The sequence below is a fragment of the Trachypithecus francoisi genome, unplaced genomic scaffold, assembly GCF_009764315.1.
Source record: "Trachypithecus francoisi isolate TF-2019V2 unplaced genomic scaffold, Tfra_2.0 Lachesis_group17, whole genome shotgun sequence".
NCBI lineage: Eukaryota > Metazoa > Chordata > Mammalia > Primates > Cercopithecidae > Trachypithecus > Trachypithecus francoisi.
In genome coordinates this window covers 11,265,578-11,292,189 of record NW_022681462.1, presented here as the reverse complement: position 1 = coordinate 11,292,189, position 26,612 = coordinate 11,265,578, and the positions used below count along the sequence as shown (strand labels likewise).

General features: G+C 37.3%; 1 protein-coding gene across 5 annotated transcripts in view; it reads left to right on the top strand.

Moving 5' to 3' along the window:
- USP34 (ubiquitin specific peptidase 34) overlaps positions 1–26,612 on the top strand; it is a 288,549-nt gene that overhangs the window by 189,105 nt on the left and 72,832 nt on the right. For all 5 annotated transcript variants that reach the window (XR_004443955.1, XR_004443956.1, XM_033239152.1 and 2 more), the window contains exons 36-47: positions 126–166; positions 293–417; positions 2,306–2,458; positions 3,198–3,302; positions 5,269–5,324; positions 5,423–5,543; positions 17,330–17,513; positions 17,927–18,087; positions 23,613–23,678; positions 26,039–26,185; positions 26,281–26,337; positions 26,441–26,518. Coding sequence is in view for 3 of the 5 variants with exons in the window: in XM_033239152.1 (XP_033095043.1) it covers positions 126–166; positions 293–417; positions 2,306–2,458; positions 3,198–3,302; positions 5,269–5,324; positions 5,423–5,543; positions 17,330–17,513; positions 17,927–18,087; positions 23,613–23,678; positions 26,039–26,185; positions 26,281–26,337; positions 26,441–26,518 (1,294 nt within the window). In the remaining 2 variants the exon portion in view is untranslated. The remainder of the gene's footprint in view (positions 1–125; positions 167–292; positions 418–2,305; positions 2,459–3,197; positions 3,303–5,268; positions 5,325–5,422; positions 5,544–17,329; positions 17,514–17,926; positions 18,088–23,612; positions 23,679–26,038; positions 26,186–26,280; positions 26,338–26,440; positions 26,519–26,612) is intronic.

Sequence of the window (26,612 nt, the reverse complement as noted above, 5' to 3'; positions counted from 1 at the left end):
ACTCTCACCCACTGCTTCCCTTTTTTGGGGGTAAGTGATAACCTTATAGGATATGTGTTAATAAATTGAATTATTTTTAATTCATTGCTGAATTTAATTGGTGGTGGTGTGTTTTTACTTTACAGAGTTTTAAAAGCTCAGTCTGATCACAGGTCTAGACATGAAGGTAAGGTAACTTTTAGTGAATAAAAACTTGAATAATATATTGATATATTTTACCTTTAATAATGAACATTGTGTTTTCATTTTAGCACAAATCTTTATAGTGAACTTTTTTCTAATTTTTCTTTAGTTTCACATTATTCAATGTGGCTCTTGGTGAGTTGGGCTCATTGCTGTTCTTTAGTGAAATCTAGCCTTGCTGATAGTGATCATTTACAAGATTGGCTAAAGAAATTAACTCTCCTTATTCCTGAGGTAAGATAAAGGTTGAAGGTTAGTACTGTTACTTTTATATGTTTTCATGTTATTAGCATTGATAATAAATAAAAGAGCTAATGGAAACAAATGTGCATGAGTCCGTAAATATATCACATTATCTGCTTAATCCTTTAAGGTCTGGAGTGTTTTGAACTATGTATAATGTTTAAGAACTTTTGACTATTAAATATTATGTAGCATTTATATTTTTCTGAAATGTTTATAGAATGATTATTTTGCTTTGGATTAATAAAATTTTTTTCCAGGTAGTAGGAAGGGCTTGAGAATTAATTTTGGTAATTTATGTTTTAAAAAAGTTCTGTGACCTTTTTTTTTTTCTTTCTTTGAGACAGAATCTCCATGTTCCCTGTATCACCCAGGCTAGAGTACAGTGGTGCCATCATGGCTCCCTGCAGCCTCAACCTCCTGGGAACAAGCGATCCTCTGACCTCAGCCTCCCAAGTAGCTGAGACCACAGGTGCACATCACCATGCTCAGCTAGTTTTTAAACTTTTTTTGTAGAGACGGGGTCTCACTGTGTTGTCCAGGCTGGTCTTGAACTCCTGGTGTCATGTAATGCTCCTGCCTCGGCCTTCCAAACTGCTTGGGATTATAGGCATGAGCCACTGCACCCATCCTGTGTTTTCTATTTAAGTAGAAAAATAGAGGCTAGAGAGACTACAAAGAAAAGAAGTATATTTTGCTTCCCATGTTCACACTGAGGCCAGTATAATTTTTATTAGCCATATCTTGGCATGACCTCATATTCCTATGTGAAATAATAGAAACACACTTACTAATACATTTAGCTCCAAAGTCACTTATTTTTTAAATCTGCATTGTCTAAGGGGCTGGGCACTGTGGCTCACACCTGTAATCCCAGCACTTGGGGAGGCCAAAGAGGGTGGATCACATGAGGTCAGGAGTGCAAGACTAGCCTGGCCAACATGGTGAAACCCCGTCTCTACTAGAAATACAAAAAATTAGCCGGGCGTGGTGGCAGGTGCCTGTAATCCCAGTTACTCGGGGGGCTGAGGCAGGAGAATCGCTTGAACCCAGGAGGCAGAGGTTGCAGTAAGCCAAGATCATGCCACTGCACTCCAGCCTGGACAACAGAGTAAGACTATGTCTCAAAAAGAAAAAAAAAAAAAAATTAGCTCTGGATTTAATGCCATATGTGTTCTTGTCCTGCCTCAGGTAATTACCATTTTGACATTTGGATGGTTTTCTTCCTATCTATAGAATATTCTGATTGAAGTTGCTTCTGTGTTGCTTCTAGTTCTGAAAATATTTTATCCTCTGTCTTGTAAATAACTTAAATGATTTTAAATGTCCTTACTCAATTATTCCTTGTATTTACTTGTTGTTCTTACTTTGTTTTGTTTTTATGACCGTGCTTTAGGATTTCTAAAATACTGTATATATTATGGTATACCTTGAGGTACTTTATTTGATCACGTGTGATTTACATGTATATATGTATGGGTTTAGAACATTGTATTTATTAATTATTTTTATGAGGCATAATCTTGTTCTGCCACCCAGTCTGGAGAGCAGTGGCATACCAGCTCACTGCAGACTCTGACTTCCTGGTTCAAGCAATTCTTGTGCCTATCTCCAGAGTAGCTGGGACTACAGATGCAAGCCACCACATCCGGTTAATTTTTGTATTTTTTGAAGTGATGGGGTTTTGCCATGTTGGCCAGGCTGGTCTCAGACTCCTGGCCTCAGATTATCCCCCTGCCTGGGCCTCCCAAAGTGCTGGGATTACAGGCTTGCCGAGCAGAACATTGTATTTAAAATCACCTAAAATCGTTTCTGCTCACATATTACTAACTTTCTAATACTAACTCAGACTGTCTTTGGAACTTTCTTTTTCATCTAGACTGCAGTTCGTCATGAGTCATGCAATGGTCTTTATAAGTTATCCCTGTCAGGGCTGGATGGAGGAGACTCAATCAATCGTTCTTTTCTGCTATTGGCTGCCTCAACATTATTGAAGTTTCTTCCTGATGCTCAAGCACTCAAACCTATTAGGGTAAGATTTTGCTGTGTTTAGAAGCAGTTTCTATTTTTGAAATTTCCTTTGCCTCAAGTTTACCATTGTAATATAGCCTTAAAATTTTGATCATTTGACTACTGTATGTGATTTTTTACCAAGAGGATAGTAGTTACATACTTCTTAAGGTGACAGCATTGTGACACATTGTGTCCATGTTACTACTAGGAAGAGACTGATTTCAGCTCTGTGGTCTGTTTCGTGGATACTGTATTTTAGAAATAGCATTTATTCTCACTTGGTTCTGGGCCTTGTGTTAATAAGTTGACTGATAAAAAAAAATCATAAATGGAGCTCTCTTTTCTAGTAAGTCAGTTTTTTTATCTTTATGATATTCGGAATTTTAAATTTTATTTCCTACCCTAGTGCATATACTAGTCTTGTAAAAGGCTTCTACTACGTAATAAATTTAGAGCCCACTTTTTACTAATCCCAGAAATTCAATGTGTTGTTGGATTTACATTATTTTCCTCCTTATTCATGTTTTTCAAATGTTAGTAATTTGAGACTAATATTTTCTTGAAAGTTCTTATATTAGTCATTTTTGTGCCTAGTTATTCTGATTTTACAGAAACTAAGTGTGTACTCTCCATTTTTAAAAAGATTTTGAACACTGTTTAGTTGATACAGGAATTTATTTCATAAAGCCTCTAGTTTCTCAAATGTATTATAATTTATTTTTAAAATGTTTTCACACAGTATAAAATTTTTTTAATAGATAGATGATTATGAGGAAGAACCAATGTTAAAACCAGGATGTAAAGAGTATTTTTGGTTGTTATGCAAATTAGTTGACAACATACATATAAAGGACGCTAGTCAGGTATGTTCAGAAAATTATATACTATTCTATGTATTCTATTCTTGTTAATAGATATGAATTATGACATACATGTTCATGACTTTATCGGTTCTTATTAAGTGTACTTTATTAATCTATAACTTGTTGGTAGTGTCGTATTTCTACTATATTTGTGCTTTTCCACCTTATTCTAATTCCTTTAGTGTTTTTACTCTGACCTTAGTTTGAAACGTCTTCATCTGGTATCTATCCTTAATTTCCTGTCTCTTCTGAATAAGATACGTGGATGTAACATCTTATTTGGAAAGGGAAATGTAGATTTTAAATTTAAAAATACAGCTTTCTATAATAGCATGTAGTTTGGAGTATCGAATATGTAAAATAAAATTGCAGTTCAAATAGAAGTTACTTTAAAGAAAACAGTCAGTTTTTGCAGATCTAATTTACTTAGACTAAAATGACATTTCCATTCAAACAAAGTAATGTTTAAAACAAGTAAATTTCAGGCCCGGTGCAGTGGCTCATGCCTGTAATCCCAGCACTTTGGGAGGCCGAGGCGGGCGGATTACGAGGTCAAAAGATAGAGACCATGCTGGCCAATGTGGTGAAACTCCGTCTCTACTAAAAATACAAAAATTAGCGGGGCGTGGTCACAGACACCTGTAGTTCCAGCTACTCAGGAGGGCTGAGGCAGAATCGCTTGAACCCGGCAGGCGGGGAGGTTGCAGTCAGTGAGCTGAGATCACGCTACTGCACTCTAGCCTGGTGACAGAGTGAAACGCCGTCTCAAAAAAAAAAAATTAAATTTCAAAGCAAATCTTTCCATATAAACACTTGCGTTTTTTCCAGTGTACATAAATTTAGTAAATTTAAATGTGTCTAAGTTGTCAATTCAGAAGAAAATGAGAAACACATAAAGAAGATCCTATGTTTACTTTAAAAGTTCTATGGTGTTTATACTTTTTGCTTTTTAGTTAACATCTGAATTCTTAAAATCTTTTCATTTGAGAAATAATTATAAAAGTTAGTATTGAGCAAGTTTTAATATACTTATTGTTAATTAAAATATTGATGCCAAATAAACATTGTACTTTATTTTTATTTTTTGAGACAGAGTCTCGCTCTGTCACCCAGGCTGGAGTGCAGTGGCCGGATCTCAGCTCACTGCAAGCTCCGCCTCCCGGGTTCACGCCATTCTCCTGCCTCAGCCTCCCGGGTAGCTGGGACTACAGGCGCCGCCACGTCGCCTGGCTAGTTTTTTTTTTTTTTTTTTTGTAGTTTTTAGTAGAGACGGGGTTTCACCGTGTTAGCCAGGATGGTCTCGATCTCCTGACCTCGTGATCCGCCCTTCTCGGCCTCCCAAAGTGCTGGGATTACAGGCTTGAGCCACCGCGCCCGGCCATTGTACTTTAAAAGAAAAAAAAAAAAAGAAAAAAAACCTGGGCTTGCCCCTTTAAGTTAAAATAGGAATCTGATCTTGCTTGCTTGTAAAGTAATTTTCCTTTTCAGAGATTTGGGTTTCTTTGAGGGGACTCAAGTTAGATTTTGTGAAGTCTGTTTTAATATTGTTGCTCAGTTATAATGAGAAGTAAAGTTTTTTTTGGAATGAACTGTAGAATTTAATTTATCGTTAAAAGTCTAATTTAAGGGTATTGTTAAAAACAAACCTTGGTGAATTGTATGTGAATTACATCTCAATAAACTCATTAAAAAAAAACTTTAGTGTCTTCTCAATAGATTACCGTGACTTTCTTAATTATCAACATTCCATTGATTCTTTTTTGTAGAATGATTAGTGATGTGTTTAAGACTAATTTGATTAATTGACATAATGTGTAAGTGAAGAGTTAGGTGTATTATGTCTATAACTTATTGAATTTGGGAGAACTAAATTATTGTTGCCGGTAAGGAAATGATTCTGTTTTAATTTATGTTTGGTAAAACATAAAAATTTATATTTGAATTTTTATTTTCTTTTTGTATTAAGACAACGCTCCTCGACTTAGATGCCTTGGCAAGACATTTGGCTGACTGTATTAGAAGGTAAACTTTGATGTGAAATTGAAATTTATATTGTTAAGAAAAGAAGACATAATTATGTGAACTATCTTGTTTGTGTGTATTTTTTTTCTTTTTTGTAGTAGGGAGATCCTTGATCATCAGGATGGTAATGTAGAAGATGATGGGCTTACAGGACTCCTAAGGCTTGCAACAAGTGTTATTAAACACAAACCACCCTTTAAATTTTCAAGGGAAGGACAGGTAAGTATTAAGGTATTCAAATGTTTCTATGAAATGTGATTGAAACCTTTTGTTGTTAAATTGTGTATTAGTCTGTTTTTTACACTGCTGATAAAGACATACCCCAGACTGGGCAGTTTACAGAAGAAAAGGGTTTAATTTGACTCAGAGTTCCACGTGGCTGGGGAGGCCTCACAATCATGCCGGAAGGCAAATCGGAGCAAGTCACATCTTATGTGGATGAGGACAGGCAAAAAAAAGAATGAGAACCAAGTGAAAGGGGTTTCTCCTTATAAAACCATCATATCTCTCGAGACTTACTCACTTACCACAATATAGGGGAAACTGCCACCATGATTCAGTCATCTCCCACCAGGTCCCTCCCACAACAATGGGAATTATAGGCAATATAATTCAAGATGAGATTTGGGTGGAGACACGGCCAAACTATATCACATTGTATGTGGATATGTTAAAAATTTGAAACATATAGACATAAAAATTGCTAGAACTTAATTACTGGCAAGAAAAGCAAATTTTAAATAAATTGAATTCTGGAAATATAAAACATGGGCTTGTTTTTAGAATGCAAAATCCAATGTTAATTCCTGTGATTGACTGTATATAGAAAGGTAATGTAAGGATGGGCATGGTGACTCATGCCTATAATCCTAGCACTTTGGGTGGCTGAGGTAGGTGGATTGCTTGAAACCAGGAGTTTGAGACCAGCCAAGGCAACATGGTGAAACCTCATCCCTACAGAAAATACAAAAATTTGCTGGGTGTGGTGGCACACACCTGTAGTCTCAGCTACTCAGGAGGCTGGGGTGGGAGGATTGCTTGAGCCCAGGAGATTGAGGCTTCAGTGAGCCGTGATCACACCACTGCACTGTAGCCTAGGTGACAGAAGGAGACCCTGTCTCAAAAAAAAAAAAAGTAACCTATATTTTATTAGCGTGCTTTCTATAGAATTGTATATTTTGAATTACTGTCCTAAACTGTGAATCATATCCTAACACAGTGGAATTAATAAGTAGTCATTATTGGGTACTTGTTTCATATTTTAAAGACCTATGTGACATAAAATCTATCTCTGAATATTGGAAACACTTCATGCCTCTGTACCAACAAATGTCTCATTTTGATTGTCTCTTGATTAAGTAGTTTATCTTATCTTACCATTGGTACATTTGTCCTGGTCATTGAAGGAATTTGTTATGGTCTGGAGAGCTGTTATCTTAAAGTTACTGAATGTGTTAGGAAACAGCAACCAAAAGGATAGAAGATTGTCCTCATAGGCATAGACTAAAGGATTCTTGAGAGCAACTTAAGATTACAGTCTTATCTGTTTGAAATCTTTGCTACTTCCCCTAATGCACAGAACTTCTTGTGCTATTTCTTTCAGGATTTTTGCCTTTTCCATTACACTCACTGGAAGTGATTTGGTTGATTTACAGCCTTGTTGGTTGAAGTCTTTTCTTATATATAAACTAGTGTATAACTTTTATCCCCAAATATGAATATATTAATTAGTTTTTCTAATAATGTTGTAAAGCAAAAGTCATTGTTAAGAAAAAATAATTTTAGATAATATAAAAAAAGAATATTCCCATTTGGTTTGATTTCCTCTGATGCTGTGGTGATGGCCTTCCAGGACTTTTCATGGATACAGTAAATATGCATGTATAAAATTCATATTTATAGAAATTTTACAGTTTATAAATATTCTGTGATCGGTTTTTACTAAAAAATGAGTACATTAAAAAAGAATGTATTTTTTAAAATTGACTAAGAGGCAATAATTTAAATCTTTGAATTTATGATATTATAGCAAAAACTGTAAAGGCAGCATCTTTGCATACTTGTCCCATTATTTACTCATGAACTCTTTAAAGTAAAATAGATTGATTTTAATCCGTAGTTTATATCAGTATACAAAAGGATACATAAGTTTACACTTGTAGCCACACTGTATGAGAATGCCTTGATCGAGCCTCTGCAGATTCTTATGTCACTGAGATCTTTGACAATTTTGATGTTGCTTTAGTTTTGTTTCTTTGTTAATTGGTGAGTTTCTTTCCATTCATTTTTGTACTTGATATTTATTTGTTCAGTTGCTATATGGTTTCTTATTTATTTGTAAAAGTTATTTATTGGCTGGGCGCAGTGGCTCAAGCCTGTAATCCCAGCACTTTGGGAGGCCGAGACGGGCGGATCACGAGGTCAGGAGATCGAGACCATCCTGGCTAACACAGTGAAACCCCGTCTCTACTAAAAAAAAAATACAAAAAACTAGCCGGGTGAGGTGGCGGGCACCTGTAGTCCCAGCTACCCGGGAGGCTGAGGCAGGAGAATGGCGTGAACCTGGGAGGCGGAGCTTGCAGTGAGCTGAGATCTGGCCACTGCACTCCAGCCTGGGTGACAGAACGAGACTCCATCTCAAAAATAAAAAAAAACGAAAAACCAAAAGTTACTTATTTTGAATATGTCAGCCCTTCCTGTTGTATTTGCTGAATATATTTTTTCCAAAGTCTTATTTCTCTTTATTATTTTTTTACTTGTCTTCTGTTTATTGATTTATACAAGTTGTTATCCTAGGACAAATTTTTGAGGCTTTAAAAGGTGGATATTATTAGACCCAATTTTGGTAGATGATGCAACTGAGGCATAGACAGGTTAAGCGAGTTGTGCGTGACTGAGTCACTTACTCTTCACTTGGCCAAGCTTTTAACCATTATGCAATACTGTCTACACATGATAACACATTAAACACAGCGTTCTATACTTTGCTGTTTTTCAGCTGTCTTACAGATTTTCAAATTCAGTATATAACAGTTCATTTTTTTTCAAAAAAAAAAAAAAAACCGGAGGGGTGGACAGGGTCTCCATATTCAAGCTGGAGTGCAGTGGCACAATCATAGCTCATTACAGCCTTGAACTACTGGGTCAAGTGATTCACCTGCCTCAGCCTCCCAGATAGCTAGGACTATAGGCATACGCTACCATGCCCAGCTAATTTATTTATTTATTTTTGTAGAGATGAGGTTTTACTGTGTTGCCCAGGCTGTTCTCAAACTCCTGCCCCTAAGTGATCCTCCCGTCTTGGCCTCCCAACTGTTGGGATTACTGATGTGAACCAATGCACACCGCCACGCTTGGCTATTCATTTTGTAAAAGTAACTTCAAAATATTATTATTGTTATTATCTTTGAGACAAGGGTCTTGCTCTGTCACCCAGGCTGGACTGCAGTGGCGTGATCTCAGTTCACTGCAGCCTCCACCTCCCAGGCTCCAGCAGCCCTCCCACCTCAGCCTCCCGAGCAGCTGGGACTACAGGCGGACACCACCATACCCAGCTAATTTTTAAAAATCTTTTGTAGAGAAAGGATTTCACCATGTTTCCCTGGCTGGCCTCAAACTCCTGGGCTCAAGCAGTCCTTCTGCCTCGGCTTCCTAACATGCCAGGATTACAGGCATGAGCCACCATGCCTGGCCCAGAATATTATTTTATCTGCATGTATGTGGCATATATGTAATATATTTAACTAGCTTCCTAATGATCAGCATTGTCTTAAACTATTTCTAGTGATATTACAGAGATCTTTATACATTATAGGAAATGCAGGAAGACATTGTAAAAGTTAGAACTGCTAGTTCATGGAGTATACATTTATAGTTTTGGTTATGTTAAATACCAAAACCAAGTTAACTGTCTATGGAGGCTGAGCCAATTTATGATTGTACCTACAACCCGAGATTAAGTTGCAATTTTCCAACATTTCTACCAACATACTATATATTTAGATAATTTCTACCAGTCTGATAGATACAAAGAAATTCTCTTGGTTTTATTTTCTATTACTTTTATTAGTTAGGCCGACTTCCCTTCATGTGTTTGAAAGCCATTTGTGTTATCTTTTCTCTGACTACTCAGATCCTTTTCCTTTATCCCTATTATGTATGTTATGGTCCTTAACTAATTTGTAGAATATTTTATATTAAGGAAACTATCTCATTGTAATGTGAATCGCAATATTTTTGTTTTCTGTCTTGACTTCATGGTTTTTGTTATGCTTGTTTCTTATTTATTTGTTTATTTGAGACAGAGTCTTGCTCTATCACCTAGGCTGGAATGCAGTGGCATGATCTCAGCTCACCTCAACCTTCACCTCCCAGGTTCAAGCAATTCTCCTGCTTCAGCCTCCCTACTAGCTGGGATTACAGGCGTGCACCACCATGTCTGGCTAGCTTTTGTATTTTTAGTGGAGACTGGATTTCACCATTTTGGCCAGGCTGGTCTTGAACTCCTGACCTCAGGTGACCCGCCTGCCTTGGCCTCCCAAAGTGCTGGCATTACAGGTGTGAACTGCCTCACCCGGCCTGCTTATTTTCTAAGCAGAGTTTTTTTTTTTTCATGTAGTCAGGTTTGTTGATCTTTTACAGCTACTAGATGTGTTACACTTTAAAAACTCCGTTTTTTCATGCTTTCATAACTTAATATTTTGCATTTAAGTTTTTGTATCAGGAAATCATTTAGGTGAAAGGAATGAAATGAATAACTTTTTTTCAGATACATACCCAGTTATCCTAGTAACTAACTGATTTATTTTTTTATCTACTGATTACAAATGCTTCTTTTATCAAGTAAACTGCCATATGTATTTCTGGACTTTCATCTTATTGATGTGTTTGTTCATTCACCAATATCATATTTTAATTATGTAGACTTAAAGTTAATACCCTGTAGAGATGGTCCCTTTGTTTGTTTGTTTTTTGAGGCAGTGTCTCACTCTGTCACCCAGGCTGGAGTGCAGTGATGCAGTGGCTCACTGTAACCTCTGCCTCCCAGGTTCAAGTGATTCTCCTGCCTCAGCCTCCTAAGTAGGTGGGACTACAGGCACCCTGCAACCACGCCCAACTAATTTTTGTATTTTTGATAGAGAAGGGTTTCACCATGTTGGTCAAGCTGGTCTCAAACTCCTGACCTCAGGTGATCTGCCTGCCTCAGCCTCCCAAAGTGCTGGGATTACAAGCGTGAGCCACCACGCCTGACCGAGGTAGTCCATTTTCATTATTATTTCTTTTCAGCATTTTTCTGGCTGTTTATTTTTCCACATAAACTTTAGAATCAGTTCATCTAGTTATTTTAAAAAATAAAATTGTGTTACTTTTTTCGTTGAGATTATATTGTTTCCAGATTGATGCATAATTAACTTTATGATACTGAATTTGCCTATAGAAGAGTAGGATTTGTTGTATTTATACAAAACCAATCATTTTATGTTTTTTATTTTAAAGATTTTTTTCCTACAAAATTCAGGTTTTAAGTATTTCTTAGTAAGTTTATTCCTAGGATTTTTGTCCTTTTTGTTGATACATTGATATGGAATCATTGCTTATGTTTTTTAACTTGTCATTTATGTATAGTAAGAATTTGTGTATGCATTTGTTGCAGGCTATCTGAATTTGACTTATTGTTGGTAGACTGTTTTCAGTTATCTTTAGCTGTTAGTGTTGTCTTTGGTTATTCATTTGTTTTTGGTTTATTATCTGCAAGTAATTCTTGTTTTTCTATTATTTTCCCCAAGCAGACTCATGTCATAATCATCTGCAAGTAATTCTATTACTTCCTCTTTTACAGGTTTAACTCTTTCCATTTCTTTACCAAATTTTTTTCTCAAACATTCAGAATAATGTTAAGTTAGTTGTTTTTAGCATTCTTTATTGAAAAGGTCTTCATGTTCATGTAGTCAGATTATAATTTCCCCTTGGTTTCAGTGTTAAGGGAAAACTTTAGAAGCTTTCATACAGGAGAGATGTGATCTGAATTTACATTTTAAAGGGTTTACTCGTACTCCAGTTGGAAAATTCATCTGTGGGCAAACTCAAAGGGCAAATGTATGAGTCAAGGGATCCAGTTAGGAAGTTTTTCAGTGGTTCCAGAGAGGGACAGTGGTGAAAAGTGCTTTGACTTGGAATATTTATTGAAGGTAGAGCTCACAGGTCACAGATTTGGATAGATCTGTTGGGTTTGAGAAAAGTTAATAAAGAATGACTCCTAAATTTTAAGCCTGAGAAGCTAAGGGAATGATAATGCCAATTATTAAGAAAAGGAAAACTCAGAAATGGGAGAGGGTAACGGCTGGTAAAATCAAGAGTTCTGTTTTGGAAATGTTAAATATGAAATGTAAATTAGATATCCGAGTGGAGGTATTGAAGGCATTTGGTTTTGTTGTAATATTAAGGAAAACATGCCTTAACTCCAAGGTATTTAAAATCTCTTCTACTTTAATGATTTTTACTTTTTTCCTTAAGTATTTTTAAAAATTATTTCTTGAATTTACTTTCATGCAGGATTTGGTAAACTTTTTTTTATAAAGAGCCTTATGATAAATATTTTACACTTTGCAGCTGTGTAATAATCTGTCATCAGCAACACTACCACTATCACTACTACTGCTTCCTCCTCCTCCCCCTTTTTCCCTTCCTTTCTCCTCTTTCTTCTTTCTTTTACCTTTCCAGTGATGCTAATCTTTTTCCTTTTTTTTCTCCTCCTTCCTTCCTTTTTCTTCCTTTTTTCCTCCTTTTCCGTTCCTCCTTTCTTCTCCCTTTAAAGTATGAATATCATTCTTATCTCTAATGCCTTGCATAGTGTCTAAAAACTATGTTGAGCAAATGGATGATTGCAACTCAGACCTGATTCTTAGAACTGACAGTCAAACTACATTTGTCTTATGCAAAATTTGCATGTATCCTTACAAATTATGGCTGCTCATGATATTTATACTTCATGGAAATAAATAATAGTTATTAGAAAGAGATATCATCAGAGATTTAGAAGATCAGATTGCATTGACATGATTAGGAAAGGCTTTGAAGAAGGTACAGCTTCGCCCAGGTTGGAGTGCAGTGGTGTGATCTCGGTCCACTGCAACCTCTGCCTCCCAGGTTTAAGCGATTCCCCTGCCTCAGCCTCCTGTGTAGCTGGGATTACAAGCGTTTGTCACCACACCCAGCTAATTTTTTTTTCTTTTTTCTCTTTTTCTTTTTTTCTTTCTTTCTTTTTTTTTTTTTTGTAGAGGCGGGTTTTCACCATGTTGGCCATGCTGGTCTCGAATTCCTGACCTCAGGTGATCCCCCCGCCTTGGCCTCCCAATGTGCTGGGATTACAGGCATGAGCCACTGCGCCTGGCCAGATACAGCTTTTTTAATGGGTATCTTTTGTAGAAAAGTAAGGGAGACATTTAAGTCATAGGAAAGCACTGGTTTCATGCAGAAAATTGGTTGGTTCAGTTTAGCCTGTGTTTTAGGAAGTATAGAAACTAGGTGGCCATCTGTTGTGGGCACAGGAAATTATTTTTATGTATAAAACAAAAGCATTATTGTCTTAGTCTGTTCAGGCTGCTGTAATAAAATACTGTAAACTGGGCTAGGCGCAGTGGCTCACGTCTGTAATCCTAGCACTTTAGGAGGCCAAGGCAGCTGGATTGCTTGAGCTCAGGAGTTTGAGACCAGCCTGGCCAATGTGGTGAAACCCCGTCTCTACTAAAAATACAAAAATTAGCTGGGCGTGGTGATACGTACCTGTAATCACAGCTACTTGGGAGGCTGAGGCACGAGAATCCCTTGAACCAGGGAGGTGGAGGCTGCAGTGAGCCAAGATTGTGCCACTGCACTCCAGACTGGCAACAGAGCAAGACTCTGTCTCAGAAATAAATAAAATAAAATATTGTATAGTGGGCAGCTTATAACGACAGAAATTTACTTTTCACAATTCTGGAGGCTGGGAGTAGTACAAGATCAAAACTCTGGCAGATTCACGGTGTCTTGTGAAGGCCTAGATTTTGATTCATAGATGGCAACTTCTTGTGGAGCCCTTAGATGATGGGAGGGGTAGGAGGTCTCTCTACTGCTTCTTTCATAACGGCAGAGTCCTCATGACTTAATAATCTTCCAGAGGTCCCCCCTTCTAATACTATCACATTGGTGGTTAGGTTTCAACATACAGATTTCAGAGTGACAAAACCTTTTAGACCATGACAATTACTTTTGTAATTTTTGGCTGGGAAGAGATGGGATGAAGAGAGATTTGCTAATGAATATAAACATACACTTGGAGTAATAAATTCTAGTGCTCAGTAGGATGACTATTGTTAAAAATTTTCTGTGTGTATTTCAAAATAGCTAAAAGGGAGGATTTGAAATGTTCCCAGTAAAAGAAATGATAAATGCTTGAAATGATGGGTATTCCAAATACCCTGATTTGATCATTACACATTGTATTTATGTGTCAAAATATGTATTCCATTAATATATATAATTATTTTGTATCAATAAATGTACAAACAGGAGACTTTGAAGGTTTTGATCAAATGTCAAGGATGTGCGTTAACAAAATAAATATGGTAATGGATTGAGAGCCACCAGAGTGCACAAGTCTTTAAACTTTTGTTGTTTACATATTTCTTAAAGAATGTTGAAAAACCTAGGTGTCTCCTAGGCAGATTTTTTAAATTTGTAAATTTTCGAATTTTAAGTGTTTGTAAACAAAATGTATTCGGGAAATTATTGAAATTGATGTTTTTAAAGACAGAATTACGGTCCTCTTTTAGATTAATGAAATGTAAGTGCTGTAGCAACTTTTATTCATCTCTCTTAAAATGTATAAATTTTCAGCCATAATCTCAGCACTTCGTGAGGTTGAGGCAGGAGGATTGCTTGAGCCCAGGAGTTGGAGACCAGCCTGGGCAACCTGGTGAAACCCCATCTCTATAAAATAAATAAATAAATAAGCAAGCCAGGTGAGTTCAAGCTACTCAGGAGGCTGAGTTGGGAGGATTGACTGAGCCTGGGAGATCGAGGCTGCAGTGAACCGTGATCCCACCACTGTATTCTATCTAGCCTGGTGATGGAGTGAGACCCTGTCTCCAAACTCTCCTTTCTGAAATTTTACTTAGCTGAATTTTTTCCTAATTCCTCCACAGTATTTCCACTTGACTCCCCCACAGAATGTAATTGTAATGTATTTATTAGTGTATTTGAACATCTTTTATTATTTGCATATCATACTTCTCTACAACAAAATATATATGTTAATAAAAATTTTTCCTGTGTACATGATATTGTCTTAAATTTCTTCTATAGTTATTACATTTATTAGGACATGGCAATCAAAGGAGCATAAATATACTTTGTTTTGCCAAACTAGTATGAAACATTAAAAAATGAAATTTTACTGAAAATGTGCATTAGTGAGAAGAATGGGCCTTATTAATATAGTTGTAGGTGAATATTAAGCTAGAATGATAGTGTTCATTAATTCTTCCTACTTTCTATTTTTATATATGTGAATTCTGAAAAACCTTATTTACATAATGTTTTTAGTGCACATGGAAGTTTTGGATAACTTTTTAAATTGAATTTCTTCTGAATTATAAGTCAGAAATTACACTATGATCTATTGCTGAATTAGTCCATTTTGCGGTGTTGTAAGGGAATACCTGATGCTGGGTATTAAAAAAGAGGTTTATTTGTTGAGGCCTCAGGGGTCTTTTACTCATGGTAGAAGGCCTTGAGAGAACAGCTGTGTCACATGGTGAGAAAGGGAGGTGGGAGGTGTCACACTTTTTTTTTTTTTTGTAACAGCTCTTGCATGAACTCAAAAGAGTGAGATCTCTCCCATTCCTGTGTGGTAGGAACCAAGCTCTTAAGGGATATGCCCTGATGACCCAAACACCTCTCACTACACCTCACCTCCAACATTGGGGAGCACACTTCACTATTAGATGTGGTGAAATGGGATTACAGACGTGAGCCACTGCACCCAGCCCAGTTTACAATATTTTATTACAGCAGTCTAAACAGACTAAGACAATAATTCTTTTGTTGGACAAATACCCAAACCATATCAATCACCAAAAACTGTTTTTAGTATTCTCTCAGGTCATAGTTTGAGTAGGTTCTTATTTCTGTGAAGTATAAAGTCTTATAAAAATAAGCCCTTTGCCAGGCGTAGTGACTCACACCTGTAATCCCAGCACTTTGGGAGGCCGAGGCAGGCGAATTACAAAGTCAGGAGTTCAAGATCAGCCTGGCCAACGTGGTGAAACCCCATCTCTACTAAAAATATAAAAAATTGGCCGGGCGTGGTGGCTCATGCCTGTGGGAGGCCGAGGCAGGCAGATCACGAGGTCAGGAGGTCAGGTCCTGGCTAACACGGTGAAACCAGATATCTACTAAAAATACAAAAAATTAGCTGGGCGTAGTAGCAGTCACCTGTAGTCCCATCTACTCGGGAGGCTGAGGCAGGAGAATGGTGTGAACCTGGGAGGCGGAGCTTGTAGTGAGCCGAGATGGCGCCACTGCACTCCAGCCTGGGCAACAGAGCGAGACTCCGTCTCAACAAAACAAAAAATTAGCTGGGTGTAGGTTCAGATGCCTGTAATCCCAGCTACTCGGGGCTGAGGCAGGAGAATCGCTCGAACCCAGGAGGCGGAGGTTCCAATGAGCTGAGATTGTGCTACTGCACTCCAGCCCAGGTGACAGAGTGAGATTCTTTTTTTTTTTTTTTTAAACTCCTAACCACTTTCCATATTTCCTAGCTAACCTTACTTTTCTTTGCTAAGAACTATGAATTACACATTCTTTAACGATAGTGAGTTGAAGGAGGTGAGGTCATTATGGAAAAATATTTCAAAAATTTCTTTTTTTGGTACGCCTTTCAAGAGTTTCCCTGACCCACCCCCAGGTTTGTTGATTCACTGACTCATAGGACTCGGCATATTGTCATATTCATGGCTAAGATTTATTACAGCAAAATGATAAAAAGCAAAATCATGAAAAGAAAAAGATGTCAAAGCAAAGTCTGGAGGAAGCCAGTTGCAACTTTCTAAGAGTTGTCTTCCATTGGAGTTCCACGAGATGTGCTCAGCATGACGACGCATGTGAATTGTCTACCAAGAAAGTTCTCTTGAGCCTAGGAGTCCTTGGTTTTATCACAGGGTGGATCACGTAGTCATATAGTGCCTGTGAAACTGACCAGAGTTGCCCAAATTCCAGATTCCTGAAAGGAAAACAGGTCTTTAGCATAAACCTGTTAGGCACAGTGAGCCACTGTTCTCACTTAGAGAGTTTTGTATCAAGGTAGGGAGCTGTTTACTTACCAGTGATGTTTGCAGACTGTAGGCAAAGGCCTGCCTTTCTATGGGTAGCAAGAGTCTCAGTCTTACTGTGTTCTCTCTCCAGAACAATGTGTCATAGTACTATTTGGGATGTGTGAGGGTGATCACTTGGTAAAGTAACAAAGGACCAATTAGAAAAGAACAAGTGGAAAAGATAACCCAGCACCCACTTTCTCAGACTACATTTTGGAAAAAGTACAACAGTACTACCTTTCAACAGTATAAGTAAACTGTTGATTTTGCCACTGATACTGTTGCTATTATTTATTAGTAGAGTGAAGTAAGGGAAAAGTTAATGCAAAAGCACCAGTCAGACTTGTCAAGGGACTAATGAGGACTTAACAAAAACTTTACATTGCTTAATGGAGAAAATAACAACATTGTACGTGAAAAGTCTAAGAATGAGCTAATTAGGTATCAAAAAGTAGAGAAAAGTAAAAGATGATCGCTGCCTTCGTTTTTTCTAAGAAATGAACATAGGGAGGACTTTCAGATGATATTATATCATGCTGCTATATGTTTTTGAGTAGCTTAATTGTAGCTTGTCATCCTGTTTATATGTTAACTATATTTGGAATGTAATTAATATCTCAGTTTAGATAACTTATGTTTCCTTTTACTCCCTAGGAATTTTTGAGAGATATCTTCAATCTCCTGTTTTTGTTGCCAAGTCTTAAGGACCGACAACAGCCAAAGTGCAAATCACATTCTTCAAGAGCTGCTGCTTACGATTTGTTAGTAGAGATGGTAAAGGGGTCTGTTGAGAACTACAGGCTAATACACAACTGGGTTATGGCACAACACATGCAGTGTAAGCATTCTTCTTTTCCTTTAAGCTTTATACAGTTTGAATTCAGAAATAAGATTTTGAGGGCACTGTTAAAAGAATCTGCTCTTCACACACTTTAACATTATAAATGATTATTGGTAGGGTGTTATTAAAGTTAAAAAGTAAACATTGATGTGAAGGACCTTTTTATATGCATTTTAAATACTTTGGCTTTTTTTGTAAAAGTAATTTGATGCCAAGTAAAATCAAGTTTTAAAAGTCTTGAATTTTCAGAAAATAAATTAGTTTTCATATGTGTTTTTTTATTTAAAAAATTATATATAATCTATATTAACGAGGTTACTAATGGAAGTAGAGGCTATTAATGTAAGCAAAATACATTATGTTTCATAGTTCGTTTGGGGGGGATCTTTTCCTCCCTCTTTCTTCAGCAGCCCATGCACCTTATAAATGGGACTACTGGCCTCATGAAGATGTCCGTGCTGAATGTAGATTTGTTGGCCTTACTAACCTTGGAGCTACTTGTTACTTGGCTTCTACTATTCAGCAACTTTATATGATACCTGAGGCAAGACAGGCTGTCTTCACTGCCAAGGTAGAATTTTCCTCACTTTAAAAATCAAAATTATAAAGCAGATTTTAATATTTTGTTGATAAATTTTTATTTCAGTGTAGTAAATGTTGTTTGAAAAAATAATTTGTGAATAAATAAGAGTAAATTTGATTACAGTAACTAGCTAATGTGTATTTTACATAGTTTTACATTTTAGTAGATTACTCATAATGCTGTAGTACAATTTAGTTCTCAAAGGAAAACACAGCTATGGAATATACATACTCTGTATACAGTGAATATCATGTTGTCAGTAAAAACGCATTCACAGGAACATATGAGAATAAAAAACAAAAATAAATAAATACATATTTTTATTACAGAGAAAATAAGGAAACCCTGAATCCAAGTAGAGAAATATTACCAGAATCACTGAGCTTGTATCTTTTATATTTATCCCAAAGTGAATTGGATTGTGGACCTAATTTGTTTGTGTAAGCTTTGCTTCATGTTATTTTTATTCACTTTCTAGTTTTCATTCTTTTTTACCTTGGGCTATTTTTGTTTGTTTTTTAAAATAATAAATAGAGATGGGGTCTCTCTGTGTTGACCAGGGTGGTCTCCAACTCCTGGCCTCAAGCCATCCTCCCATTTCAACTTCCCAAAGTGCTGGTATTACAGGTGTGAGCCACCATGCCCGGCCAACCATGGAGTATTCTTTAGTTTGCCTTTTGTGCTGCTTTTAGGGTTTTTTGATGAACTTCCTTTATACTTGCTCTCGGATTTTTTTTTTTTTATTTTTCTGAGGCAAGCCTCAGTGTCTGTCACCCTGACTGGAGTGCAGTGGCGTGAACATAGCTCACTGCAATGTTGACATTCTGAGCTCAAGTGATCCTCCCACCTCAGCCTCCTAACTGGGACTATAGGCATATGCCACTATGCCTGGCTAATTTTTTTACGTTTACTTTTTGTAGAGACAGGGTCTCACTGTGTTGCCCAGGCTGGTCTCAAATCCTGGGCTTACTAGATGCTTCTACCTTGGCCTTCTAAAGTGCTGGGATTGGTGTAAAGCTACCAAGCCTGGCCTCATCATGTTATCTTTTGTCTTGGTTTCTTTTTCCCTGTTAAGTATTGCAGTGCTTTATATACTTTCTCTGAATTCTTTGTTATGTTTAAGTTACTCTTTAAAGTCTCCAGTTTATAGTTTACTCAAGTGGTTCTGGGTGTTTTGGCTTTAGTTTTTGATTATTTTAAAATCTATTCTGTACATCATGACTAAAAGTAGTTGAATGATTAGTTCATTTAGCTTATGGAAATATTTCTGAATAAATTTGGTATACCCACCTGCATAGTCTTATAAAAGCAGTTGTTATTAAAGAAGCATGTTTTCAGTGGTTTTCTTTCTAGCTGGCAACTTGGTCATGCTTCTTGGTTTTTCTTCTTCATATTGATAACCACCTTTAAAGCTATTAACACTTTTAGGAATTAGTAGAAGCAGAAGGAACACACAGATGTGCTGATTATGAGTAGGTCTCATAAATGGTATTTTTAGTTAAAAACTAAATTTACCAGCAAAAACAACCCCATTAAAAAGTGGACAAAGCAGCTTAGCCAGTATGGTGAAACCCTATCTCTACCAAATATACAAAAGTTAGCCGTGTGTGGGGTGCGGTGGCCCACGCCTGTTATCCCAGCACTTTGGGAGGCAGAGGTGGGCGGATCACGAAGTTAGGAGATCAAGACCATCCTGGCCAACATGGTGAAACCCCATCTCTACTAAAAATACAAAAAATATAGCTGGGTGTGGTGGTGGGTGCCTCTAATCCTAGCTATTTGGGAGGCTGAGGCAGGAGAATCGCTTGAACCCAGGAGGTGGAGGTTGCAGTGGGCCAAGATGACGCCAATGCATTGCAGCCTGGGTGACAGAGCGAGACTTTGTCTCAAAGAAAAAAAAAAAGGCCTTTGGCCAGGCGCAGTAGCACATGCCTATAATCCCAACCCCTTGAAAGGCTGAGGCAGGCAGATCACCTGAGGTCAGGAGTTTGAGACCAGCCTGGCCAACATACAAAAATTAGCCAGGCATGACGGCAGGTGACTCAATCCCAGCTACTTGGGAGGCAGAGGCAGAAGAATTGTTTGAACTCGGGAGGCAGAGGTTGCAGTTAGCTGAGATGGAGCCATTGCACTCAAACTTGGGGGACAAGAGGGAGACTTCTCTCAGGGGAAAAAAAAAAAAAAGGCTATGTGTGGTGGCACATGCCTATAGTCCCAGCTACTCAGGAGGCAGAGGTTGCAGTGAGCCGAGATTGTGCCACTGCATTCCAACCTAGGTGACAGAGCAAGGCTATCTATAAAAAGGAAAAAAAAAAGGAAGTAGACAAAGGACACGAACAGACACTTTTCGAAAGAAGACGTACATGCGGCCAATAAGCATATGAGAAAGTGCTCAGTATTACTAATCATTAGAGGAATACAAAACTAAACTGCAGTGAGATACTATCTCAAACCAGTCAGAATAGCTGTTAATAAAAAGTCAAAAAATAACATGCTGGCAATGTTGCAAAGAAAAGGGAATGCGTATACACTGCTAGTGGAAATGTAAATTAGTTCAGCCATTGTGGGAGGCACCTTGGCAATTTCTGAAATAACTTAAAACAGAATTACTATTCGGCTCAGCTGTCCCATTGGGTATATACCCAAAGAAATATAAAACATTCTACCGTAAAGACACATCCACGTGCACTGTTCACAATAGCAAAAACGTGGAATCAACCTACATGCCCATCAACAGTGGACTAGATAATGAAAATGTAGTACATATACAGCACAGAATACTATGCAGCCGTAAAAAAGAATAAGACCATGTCTTTTGCAACAACATATATGGAACTGGAGGCCATTATCCTAGGTGAACTAACACACCAACAGGGAACCAAATACCATATGTTCTCATTTATAAGTGGGAGCTAAGTGTTGAGTACATATGGTCATACGGGAACAATGGACATTGTGTCCTCTCTGAGGGTGGAGTGTGAGAAGAGGATCAGGATTAAAAAACTACCTATTGGTACTATTATTACCTGGGTGATAGAACAATCTATATACCAAACTCCCGTTACACACGGTTTACCTGTATAACAAACCTGCATATGTACTCCTGAATCTAAAATAAGAGTAAACAGTTAAAAAAAAAAAAAATGTAGACCTATGTACATAGAAAAAAAATTTTTTGAGACGAGATCTTGCTTTGTTGCCCAAGCTAGAGTGCAGTGGCGCGATCTCAGCTCACTGCAACCTCCACCTCCCAAGTTAAGGGAGTTCTCCTGCCTCAGCCTCCCAAGTAGCTGAGATTACAGGTGCCTGGCTAATTTTTGTATTTTTAGCAGAGACAGGGTTTCACCTTCTTGGCCAGGCTGATATCAAACTTCTGACCTCGTGATCCACCCGCCTTAGCCTCTGAAAGTGCTGGGATTACAGGTTATAGCCACCGTGCCCAGTCAAAAATTCTTAACAGGATTTGATAGGATTCTGGCAAGTACTCTAGTCAAGTGGGCACTTTATTCTTAAGATGAACACTTCAGTTATTTCTGTTGTTCCTTTTCTGATGCTCACAGAAAATTTAAAGAAAGCTACATACATTCTAATTGTGGTGAAATACAACATAAAATTCATCATTTGAAGTGTTTATACATATATACAGTTCGTGGGATTAAATACATTCACATTATTTTGCAGCCATCACCACCATTCCATCTCGAACTTTTTCACCTTCCCCACAGAAACTTGTTAAACACTTAACTCTCCATTCTCCCTCCAAACCCCCCTTGCAACCACTATTCTACCTTCCATCTCTGTGAATTTCACTGTTTCAGGTACCTCATATAAGTGGAGTCATATAGTATCAGCCCTTTTGTGACTGGCTGTGAGTGGCTTATTTTACTTAAGGTATCTTCAAGGGTTATCCATGCTGTTGTATGTATCAGAAGTTCTTTCCTTTTTAAGGCGGAATTATAATTTATTGTATTTATGTACCACATTTTGTGTATTCTTTCACTTGTCAGTGGATACTTGGGTTGCTTTCACCTTTTGGCTGTTCTGAATAATGCTGTTATGGACATGAGTGTACAAACATGTTTGAGTTCCTGCTTTTGCTAGTTTTCGGTATATACCAGAAGTGGAATTGTTGGATCATACGGGAATTCTATGTTTAATTTTTTGAGGAATAGTCTTACCTTTTCCACAGGGCTTACACCGTTTTACATGCGCAAGGGTTTAATTTTTCCACATCCTTGCTAACACTTGTCATTTTCTGTTTGTTTTTAATAATAGTCATCCTAATGGATGTGAACACATTTTTTTAGGTAGTTAATACATATAGATACAGGCTATGTATTTATTTTAAAATTGCACATTAAGTAAAATTCCCTCGTTGTTGCTTGACTTTAATAAATTTAGGCACTCTTTTCTTGAGCCAACTCATACTGTATTCTCGAATAATAAAAATATAAATCCAGGTCTTTATTCCTGACCTTTTTTGTATTCTGAATCAATGCTTTGATACATTGGAAAATTTCATTTTGTGTGACTTTTTTCATAATACGGAATATTAAGCCTCTCATATAACAGGAGTACACTGGAGTTATTTTGCCAATTTTGTTGATTCCCTTTATTCAATTCCTGTTGCATTTAATATATAATTTTATAGTAATTACATGGTGAACAGATCTCTGTTTTAGTCCATATCTTGACCTCAATTTGATTATAAGCTGCTAAACAGCAGAGCCATATTACTTGCAGTCTTACTTCCATAAAGCTGGCAAAAATAACTAATGTATACTCTTGACATGTGGACGCCTATTACTCCACAAGACTTTCAAAGTTGTGAGAGGTAATAATTTGTAATAAGGATAATACCTACTCTATAGATTTATTTTAATACTTGAGTGAGGTAGAATATGTCTAGTAAGTACCTTGCATGAATATGGATCTTTCCGATAAGGCTTGGTGTTCAATACTAAGTCTCTAATGTGTGAGTCTAGCCAGATTCCTGAATTTGAGTTATTGATAGTTGAACGTTTAGACAGTTTTCAAAGATCCTGGCTGATACTCATCTTCATTGTGAAGAATATACTGTTCCAGAAAGAGTAAAGATATGAATAAATGATGATGGGATGTCATTGGTTAATATTTCAAATGTATTTTTTTTTTTTAATGTGTAGGTTTACTTGTGGAAGACAACTTTGATTGCACCTGAAGTGTTTTTCATTCTTGCATTCTTGGAAATCATCAGCATTGTATGAAATAAGTGTTAACCTAGAAAGTGATTTTTAAAAATCTCTCTTCAGTTTCCTTATATGATTGATAGTGATGGCTGTATTTATGTAACAAAGTATTACAATTTTTAATGCTATAATTACCAAAGAATTGAATGTGTCAGTGTTTTTCTTTTATATAGCCAAAAGAATGAAAACAGATACAGTGCACAATTGCAAGACTTTCTTTGCTAGAATGCCTAATTTACTACCATCATGTCTGTGTTTTTAATGGCGTTTTCTCATGATTTTCAGTATTCAGAGGATATGAAGCACAAGACCACTCTTCTGGAGCTTCAGAAAATGTTTACATATTTAATGGTATGTTTAAGAATCATGGAGTCTAGGCCAGGCACAGTGGCTCACGCCTGTAATGATAACATTTGGGGAGGCCAAGGTGGCTTGAGTTCAAGAGCTTGAGATGAGCCTGGGCAACATGGTGAAACCCCATCTCTACTAAAAAAAATTACAAAAAATTAGCCAGGCATGGTGGTGCATGCCTGTAGTTCCAGCTGCTTTGGAGGCTGAAATGGGAGGATCGCTTGAGCCCAGGAGGCAGAGGTTGCAGCAAGCTGAGATCTCACTACTGCACTCGAGTCTAGGTGACAGAGTGAGACTCTGTTTAAAAAAAAAAAAAAAAAAAAGAAACATGGAGGGAAACGAATTAGGTATACCCTGTGACAGAACCTAAAAATGTTAAAAGGAGCTCGTTTGAACTGGCTTTGTCATAACTATGTACCTTCCTTTTTCTTTCTTTTTTTTCTTTTTCTTTTATTTTTATTTATTTATTTATTTTTTGAGTCAGAATCTTGCTCTGTCAACCAGGCTAGTGTGCAGTGGTGTGATCTCAATTCACTGCAACCCTCCACCTCCCAGATTCAAGTGATTCTCCTGCCTCAGCCTCCCAAGTAGCTGGGAATACAGGCACACACCATCATGCCCGGCTAAATTTTGTATTTTTAGTAGAGATAGGTTTCACCATGTTGACCAGGCTGGTCTTGAACTCCTGATCTCAAGTGATCTGCGCGCCTCGGCCTCCAAAGTGTTGGGATTACAGACGTGAGCCACCATGCCCGGGGCCGTATGTCAGTTATCTGTTATTTGTCGTAATAACTTTTAAAAGTTATCTCAGTTGTCTATTCTCTTAATTTGTCCTTTGAAGAATCTGTTTTGTCTCATCCTTTTTCTGTCACAAGGTCTTCCCCTTTTATGCTTGCAGCTTTCTAGTTGATTTATCTTTTTATCCCTTAATTACAATGCCTAAAACTATAAAAGTGATCAGTCTTTTAAAAAGATAGTAGATCTTACAATATCATTCCCCTGCTTAAAACTCTTGAGTGCTGCTTCATTACAAACAGAATGGTATTCAAGCTCATCACCATGGCACACACCCCCTGGGTTTTTTGCCCCTACCCTTCATTTAACCTCCTATCTTATCCCTCTCCATTTGGAGCCCATCACCCTGCTGCTTCATTACTTGTGGGTTTATTTTTGCTGTTGTTTCTTACCTGCATCACTCTTCTCCATTTTCTTCTGATGTTCATTTTTCAAGAGTCAGCTTGGTTTTTACCTCTCTAAGAGACCATCTATTCCACAGATTAACCGGAGGATTCCAAGTCATCATTCCTCTTTGTTGTTTCTACCTCTTATATATGTTACTTTTCTCACCTGTTACATCTTGAGGACAGGGATTGTGTCATACTTTTTTCTGTATTTTTTACTGTGTTTATCTTTTGAGGTAGGATCTCTGTCACCCAGGCTAGAGTTCAGTGGTGCCATCTCATCTCATGGCAACCTCGACACCGCCCCACCGCCTGGGACCATAGGCATGTACCCCCATGCCTGGCTATCTTTTTTATTTTTTGTAGAGACTCGGTCTCACTGTGTTCCCCGAGCTGGTGTTGAACTCCTGGCCTCAAGCAATCCACTCGCCTCACCCTCCCAAAGTGCTGGGATTACAGGCATGAGCCACCACCCCTGGCCTTTAATCTCCTTTTAACAGAGCTATAAATGCCATTTGAATTGACAAATAGAAAATTGCTGGTTTAAATGACTATTTTAAAATCTGTTAAAGTTCAATCTCTGGGAAAGTTTATTCAGCCTGTGAAGGTTTTATACTTTATGCTTTGCAATATAGATGTGAGTGGTTTTTGTTTGTTTGTTTGTTTGTTTGAGATGGAGTCTTGCTCTGTTGCCAGGCTGGAGTGCAGTGGCATGATCTCAGCTCACTGCAACCTCTGCCTTCTGAGTACCTGGGACTACAAGCATGCGTAACCATACCCAGCTAATTTTTGTATTTTTAGTAGAGACGAGGTTTGACCATGTTGGCCAGGATGGTCTCAATCTCTTGGCCTCATAATCTGCCTGCTTCAGTCTCCTAAAGTGCTGGGGTTATAGGCATGAGCTACTGCGCCCGGCTGTGAGTCGTTTGAATCTCAGATTTCGTCCTATAAATTCCTTGACTTGAAAATACATATATCCTAGGTAATTTAAGAATCTTCTAGCACCAAGACCATTAAACTAAAAATGCTATGAAAATTAGAAAGAAATAGACCATTTTAAAACTAACTTCATAGATTAACTACCTGTTCTTTTGTTTTTGTTACGCGTTCATTGAAGAACCTGTAATTTTCTTACTTTTATCTGACACTTAGAATGTTCCCCTTTCTTTTTCTTTGCAGGAGAGTGAATGCAAAGCATATAATCCTAGACCTTTCTGTAAAACATACACCATGGATAAGCAGCCTCTGAATACTGGGGAACAGAAAGATATGACAGAGTTTTTTACTGATCTGATTACCAAAATCGAAGAAATGTCTCCAGAACTGGTTAGTATCAGAATACTGAAAAGTGCCTTTGAAATTTGAACAGGTTTGCCTGCGTTTTAACTAGTTTCATATTTTTTGTTTGTTTTATGTTAAAGAAAAATACCGTCAAAAGTTTATTTGGAGGTGTAATTACAAACAATGTTGTATCCTTGGTAAGTATTATACCTGGTTTTTACTTTTTGGAGTTCTTAATATATTTTCGTTTATATTATAATTTGCTAATTTTTACTAATTTTTTTTATGTCTGCTGATTAGGATTGTGAACATGTTAGTCAAACTGCTGAAGAGTTTTATACTGTGAGGTGCCAAGTGGCTGATATGAAGAACATTTATGTGAGTAATCACATAATTTTTTTACTTTATGCTTTTAACTATTTGTGTATAGTGGGTTTATGTTTGTCATCTTGATATTTTTAAACTTTTTTCA